Raw genomic sequence first — 7,564 nt, 5'->3', positions numbered from 1 at the left:
AGCTAGCGATCCCTCTCCATATGGAAGAATGCCACTTATTAGTCAAGCAGCACAATTTATGATAGCAACCTAATTTTCCCCGGAGTTCAGGGATCCCAGCTCTGACCAAGCATAGCCTTGCTTAGTTTCTGAGATTCCAGAGATTAGTCTACAAGATGGCAGTACTTTATTCAAGAAGTTCAAGTGGGTAGCTGCGTCAGTATGCAGAGGCAAACACGTAAGGGTGTATTCTGTGCTGAAAAAGAAACACAACGTTTCAGCTGTGGAGCCTTCTTCGGGTGTGTTTCTTTTCTTCTCTTTTTAGCAAGGAATAAACCTTTACTTATTCCTTTGCAGTACTTTATTTGCCAACATTATTAACTGGCTTTAATGCGATATTATTCTTCTTCTCTTATTAAGATAAATTATTATCTTTTATAAAGTTGACAGTATAAGCTCTGATAGACTCTTTTTCTGTTATTAAAGGTGTATCACAATATGGACACAGGATAATGTTTCATTTAATTAGTAAATCTTTTTAAGTTGTTTTAGTGTTAATTTTCTTGTAAATCTATCTTTTGATATTGTTTAGTTAGGACCTAAATGACAGAACTCGAAGTTTGGCTTTGAATTGAGAGAGAAAATTGTTATCAACACTGATTTAATATGCATTTATACAAAATCACTATTATAAAATATCGCTATTGCTTAAAAAGAATTACAGCGTTGCCCACCTTTTATCAGAAATTCCATTATATTCAGAGATTAATATAATTACGTGTTTTTGTTTACAGTTACTAACAAAACTCTATGAAAAAAAAAGATTACAGAAACTTTTATTGTGCTTAAGTTTTAACTAGAGGAATTCCTGTAGCTACAAATCGTACCCAGAGAGCGCAAGGATACTGAACTGAGCCAGCTCCCTATGAAAGGCTTTTTAATTGGACGATAGAGTCCGGAAAACGGAAGTACGTCATCTTGAGGGAAATTCAAACTTTGACTGTATTTCTGATCAAGAAAACAACGTCCCTCGTTTGTGTTCAGCAGTAAAAATACGAGCTGTAGTTATTGTGAAAAAGTTATTAACAATATATATATATGTGCTTGAGGCAGAAAGGTAATTGTAAGTGAAGCGGCTTTGGGGACATTATATCTTTTGCTTTTCGTTTGACCTGTGCTGGTTAATGTATTTCTGCACAAATGGAAACAAAGTAATTGGACTGAAACATCATTGTCAGCATCCGAGTGTTATACTTAAAACGGCGATCTGAGAAACCGAGGTCAGTTGAATTGGCTACTTATATTTCTTTGTTTTTTAATTGTTTTGTTGTAACTTATGTTCGTTGCGTGTTCAGTCCTATGAAAGCAGTGGGAGGGGGGTAACACGACACCCAATTGGTTTAGAATAAAGTTATTTAAACGCAAATTCAGTCAGTTTATAAATACAGAAGTAATCGGATTCCACATGTTACTAGTCCTTACGTCTGCTTTTAATGACAGCCCTAGCGACATATTCAGATTTTCAGTTGTTAGACCACATACAAAGTCGCGCTGAGCACTTTTCGCATATCGCTATAATTGCATGGAAGAGCTGTGATTTTTAGTGTTATGATTTAAAATGTTTGTCTTGATATACGGTGTTATCATCGTAGTCTAGATCCTGATTTAAGTTGAAAACGAGAGACCAAATACATATTTTTGTGACGGGCTCTTATTCCAGTATCGCTTATTCCATTTCTGTGGTTGGGCTGCCACCTCGTGACCTCGTCCTGCCATTTTATTGTTCATGTGGGGGCGAAGGTATTTTTTTGTTCGTGTTTGGGAGACTACCATGGGTTTGCCCTTATACTTCACTGACTTACCTTCACGTCTCACCCTGGAGCCCGTAGTCATCTTATCTGAGTCTAAGCAGATCCGTCTGGTCTTTTGTCAGACAGCAGGATAACAGAAATGTGAGGCTTGGGTTTTCCATTTTGACAAAGAGCAGACTTACAAAGTTACACAACGGAAGCACGCAGCATCCAAGTCATAATGGTTTATTAAGAAGCGATTTATGCTAAACCTGACTTATAAGCTGGTTTACAGTAGCAGGCAAGATAGAAGCACGCACACTGTAGAAGGATAAAGTACAAGCGTTCATTGAAATAAATATGGCTTTGTAAGAGAGTTTAAATTTACAGTGTCCAGCAGCACCACCACCCCAGAGTATCGAATATGATACCTTGCTTACCTTTTACATTATTTTCTTTAAGACATGTGTATAACATAAAAGATCCAGGGCTCATTTTGCTTAAACTGGTTTTTTTATTGGCAGATCTGCGTTAGTTCAGCTCATTACAAGCACCAGTGAAAGGTGTGTGAAAGAGGTTATTAGGTCAGGAACCTTGTTTGATTACAATCTAAGAGAGTGAATTAAATTGTGAGGTTTTGTTCTTTTTTTTAGATTGTTTTTTCTGTACTTGACAACATGGCTTTAAATCCTATTCAACACTATTTTGATGCTATTTTGTTGAGGCTCATTTGTTTTAGATTTTTGTAGTATACAATGAGTAATTGATCTCAGACTATAGTTTTTATTTCAGCTTCCTTAAGATCCTTACATTGGTGTTTTTTGCGACAACATAATTGTCCAACTGATGAATATGCCATATGCTGGTTAACTTTTTGTACATGTTGTGGGAGTTAATGGCTTCCTGAATTAAAGTAGCGATTATGTTAGTATTGACAGTTCCTTTTCTACTACCATCCTGTATGTTTAAATAATTTAAATTGTTGCTTGTGTTTCAGTTTCTAATATTTCCGGAGTCAAGTCTTTCCAGAAGGATGTCTGCCGACAGTTCAGCAGAGCTGCTCAAATACTATGAGCTGTATGAGACCATTGGCACAGGTAGGGCTTCGGTGTGGCCCAGCCATAATTTCTGTGTATAACATCAAATTTAGAAAAACTGAAAGACTAAATATGTGAAGAAAATAGTTATAAGATTAAGGTAGCAATGATGAGTTGATTGATATTTGTGGTACCAAAACACAAGATATTTCTTTGTGATGGTTTAAATCGGTAGCTTTTTTTCTTACTGAGCTTGGGTGGCTCAGCTCTGTCCAGTTAAGAAACAAGATTCTTGCTGCTTGTTGTTTATTCCTCTGTAAAATCCTAGGAATTATGTATGTTCCCTCTACCAGACTTGAAAAGCAGTTATCTCTATGTGCAAGAGCACCTGGGCAAGAAAACGCATTATAATTCCATTTAATGTTTCATCCCTGCTGTTTCCTCAAAATTTTCTCCAATTCATATTGCATTTTTTTGTGTTTCACTCCAATTCAGTTTTCTCCTCAATTTAATTTTCTAATTGCACGAGTGCTTGGCTACCTCTACTGCCTCTGTGTTGCCGTATATAGGGACAAGTTTTAAGGTGTTGAAAGACTTAGGGCACCATAGATACGAGGGCCTTCAACTTGTAATTCCATGAGAATGACATGATACCTTCAATAAGAAAAAAATATTTAAGTAATAGATAGTGATATCTTTACTCTATTTAAATGCATTAATTAAAGATTGAAGTAGTGCTGATAATTCTGGTTTAGTATTCATTCATTAAGGCAAAAGTTATGCTTTTAAATTTAGCGCGGAGACAATGCTTGCTGTTATAGTTGTATGGAGTGTGGTTTGAAACGTTGCTTCTGAGCTAAAGCACCACTGCTAAGGCTTTTTTTTGCACAAATGTTCACCATAATTTGACCGCAGTTTGCTGTTTGGAGTACAGACTTCAATGTCTTTGACTTGAGTCATCAGGTTGGACCATTTTTTAAAATATAATTAGATATAGAATGTGAGGTATTTGTCTGTGTTGGGGTGGGGGATGTGGACAGGCAGGGTCTCACCGTTTTCAATTTTGTTTTCATCTCCTTACTGATTGTAACAGGTGGATTTGCCAAAGTGAAGCTTGGCCGACACATTCTGACAGGGGAGAAGGTTGCAATAAAAATAATGGACAAGAAGGAACTTGGGGTAGGTCTCTCGCCTCCATTGAATTAATTGAGTTAAATTGGTCCACACTCTGTTGGAGAAAATCTATGACCAGCCTACATTTGTTTTGAGGATTGTTTGAATGGAGTGTTTAGTGTATAGGCCGTACAGTGTTTTGTATGTTAGCTTGAGGCCTGTGTTCGATCCCGGACTGCGGCACCTTGTTGGGGTTGTGCATGCTCTGTCCATGTTTGTGTGGGCTTTCACTAGGGCGAGATTATGTATGTATTTATTTTTATTTATGTATTTTAGATTTATTTTGTATAATTTTTAGTCTATTCTGATGTCTGTTTTTGCTCGTCTTGGGCTGCACTGCTTTAACACATCAATTTCCCTTCAGGATCAATAAAGTCTTATCTATCCTATCTATCCTATCTCTCTCTTCTCCCAAAGACCTACTGGCTAGGTTGATGGGCATTTCTAAATTGTCTGTATATGTGCCCCAGCGATGGACCGGTGTCCCATCCAGGCAATAGTCACACCTTACGACTTGTGCTTCCAGGATAGGCTTTGAGTTGCCACAACCCTAACCGTTAATATGTGGTTTCTGATCGGGGATAGGTGGGTCTGAGATGCTTTAATTAGTCGTTCTCCAGGTTTGTGAAAACGTTTGTGGTTGGAGGAATTAGTAGACATGTGTGAGGTTACATTGGTTGTTGCTGGCAGGAAAAAATAAACATAAAAGGCACGGAACCTACCCCCTCCACTGTGATATTTTATCTTCAGCAAAATGGTTTTAAAAAGGATGCACGATTGTGTGGAATGTTACCAGTCCCTGGTGATTCCAGTAGGGGATGGGAGAGGATCATTCTGTAATGCAGCTGACATAGTTAAACTGTATTCTTCCCTAAATATGAAGTTGCTTTTAATATTCGCTGTTTGAAAATGCTCTTCAATCGCCTGAACTCTTGAAATCCTTAGACTCTCAGTGCTGAGAACGTGTGTAAACCCCAAATATAATTAGTGAATTCAAGTTTTACCACTGCTAAAATGAACATTTCTCGCTGTCTGAACTTTGCCAACAAGCACCTAAAAGACCCACAGGACTACTGGAAGAATTTGCTTTGTCGTCTCATGAACTAGAGGGCTTGCCATCATTGAGTGAACCATGAATTCAGTGTTGGGTCAGCAAATTCTGGAGGTGAAAGTGAGGCCGCCCGCCCATCAGCTGGAGCTGAGCTGACAGTGGATCATGTAGCAAGACAATGATCCTAAACATACAAGTGGATCTACAGTAGAACAGCTAAAGAAAACATTTCACATTTTGAATTGGCCAAGTCAAAGCTGAGACCGAAACCCTGTTGGAATGTTAAGGCAGGATCTGAAATGAGCTGTACATGCAAGGAAACCTCTCATTGACTTCAAGCGGTTATTTAAGGGAGAAGGGGCCAGAATTTTTAGAATCTGATATGAGAGGGGGAAACATCTATTTGACGGTGGATGTTACGCCAATCCACAACAATGGGGGCAAAACTGAATCAGTTTGTATAGACCAATCAGTCTTTCTTTTCTTGCTGGTAAAGCTTTGGAAATGGATCTCAATTAGAAGAATACCTGGTAATTAAGGGCCTGGAAAAGCAATTAATTTGAGCAAGTTAATTCCTTCAACAAGGATAATGGATAATGCAAATTACATGATATGTTTAGATTTCTAGGGTCCAGTGTGTAATAGGGTCCCTCTTAAAAGATTGATTCTAAAATTGAAAGTCACAGGAATCCTAGGTAAATTACTAGTCCATTTTGCTCATGAAACTACAATAGGTGGAGAGACAAAGAAAACAGCAGCAGTTGAGCTGCAAACAGACTTGGATAAAACCATGCACTGGGCTGACACTAGACAAATTGCTTTCAAAACTGATAATTGCAAAGTGTTCCATACTGGCAGTGGAAACACACTGTATACTATACATATTGAATGTGTGCTTCTGAACCGCAGAACCTTGCATACAAAAGAGATCTAGGTGTTGCACTGTAGATTCTTCTATGTCCTCAAAAAGACTTTGTAGAGAAACAATAAAAAGGCTAGCAGAGAGCTTCGGCAAAAAGTATGGAATTTAAATTAAGGGAAATTATGGTTAAGCTGTACCATGGACTAGTTAGACCTCATCTTGACTATTGTGTTCAGTTTTGGTCACCCTACCACTGTAAATACATAACAGAAGATTTCAAAGAACACCAAACATGATTCCTGGTCTCAAGGGACTGTCTTAAGCGGATGGGTTGAGGGTTCAGTCTAGATCAGAGGAGAGTGAGGAGAGATGTGATGCAGGAATTCACAATCCCTCTCAGTTGTGAAACAAGCACACTGAGTCACAATTGGAAACTAAATTCATTTAGGACGGGGAGTAGGAAACACTCCTTTACTCTGCTGTACTGTATCATTTGTTGGTGATTGTTTTCATTGTCTTGTTTGACTGCTGGAGTCTTCTGTACAACAAATTCCCCCCAGGGGATAATAAAGAGTTGTGGGTCACTGGATTTCCTTCGGAGGGAGTTGGTTGATGCCCAGACTCTGGGCTCCTTAAAGAAACAGCTGGGTGTAATTCTAGATTAATTTAGCTACTAAACTTCCAAAGCACCAAGACGGGTTGAATGCCTCTCCCCCATCTTATTTTTTATTTTCTGAAGATCTAATTGTGTTTTAGGTCTCCAGAATCAGTAGGGGGTTCTCAGACTTTTGGCACTGTACATTGACGTCCATACGGAGGGTGTTTTTTACTATGATGGTGGATCTGAATGGATCACATGCTGTATGTTGTAAACATTTGTGTCACCATTTAGATTGTTTTTGCTCTGTTTTTATTGAGCAGCACAGAAATACATTTTAAGCACTTTTTTTTTACTTTTGCACTGCATTGGGAGATGTCAGAATTCACTTTTTCTGCCAGCAAACAATGACGGCACACCTGGAATTAGAAGATGTCTTTTAAAATGTTTGAGAATATTTTACATAAGGATCCAAAACTGCCAGAAGCAAACTTAGATCTTTTGTTGTTGCAAAGATGTATTGTGATTCTTTTCTTCCACTAATAATCAGCAAAGATATCTGCAGCCATCCAAGATTGTGTGCAATGAAAACTTGGGCGGATCTGTTCCCTTAGGGTTTGTATGGAGTGTATAAGGATTTTGATGTTCTTTGATTTTGCTGTTTTCTGTGTGTTATTATGCATTGAAGAATAAATTATTTCAAAGCAGCTAAAGGATTAGTTTACACTACAGCTGTATGTCCTTGTTAACATCTTAGGTGTAGTATATTTGATCCCCTGTTCCTTCTGTAAATAAGTCTGTATATCCAGCCACAACAGGTTCTGAAACATATCCAGGAGATGCCAATTAGTGCTCAACCAAGGCTTTATGCCTGTGGGTAAAGCTCAGCAGTGTGACACTGAATGTCTCCCCCATGGACTTTCCTCCCTTACAACTTTTAAGGCATATTGTTTTGTTGAAAACATGTTACCTGTGTTGAGGATGGCAAAAAGACTCCACTTGCATAGTGATTTTGAACCGTTCCTGATTTAAATAAGATAAAATAGGATCACTTTGTTGGCCACATACAATTTC

The 7,564-nt window shown here is 38.2% G+C and overlaps 1 protein-coding gene across 2 annotated transcripts in view; it reads left to right on the top strand.

Moving 5' to 3' along the window:
• Window positions 1-943: 943 nt before the first annotated feature.
• The window catches only part of melk (maternal embryonic leucine zipper kinase), a 24,631-nt gene continuing 18,010 nt past the window's right edge, over window positions 944-7,564 (top strand). For both annotated transcript variants that reach the window (XM_088624446.1, XM_088624437.1), the window contains exons 1-3: window positions 944-1,259; window positions 2,767-2,866; window positions 3,900-3,985. In XM_088624446.1, the coding sequence (XP_088480572.1) occupies window positions 2,803-2,866; window positions 3,900-3,985 (150 nt within the window). In that variant the 5' untranslated portion in view covers window positions 944-1,259; window positions 2,767-2,802. The remainder of the gene's footprint in view (window positions 1,260-2,766; window positions 2,867-3,899; window positions 3,986-7,564) is intronic.

Source organism: Lepisosteus platostomus, chromosome 1 (assembly GCF_059453375.1).
Source record: "Lepisosteus platostomus isolate fLepPlt1 chromosome 1, fLepPlt1.hap1, whole genome shotgun sequence".
NCBI lineage: Eukaryota > Metazoa > Chordata > Actinopteri > Semionotiformes > Lepisosteidae > Lepisosteus > Lepisosteus platostomus.
This window is presented reverse-complemented; position numbering and strand designations above follow the sequence as displayed.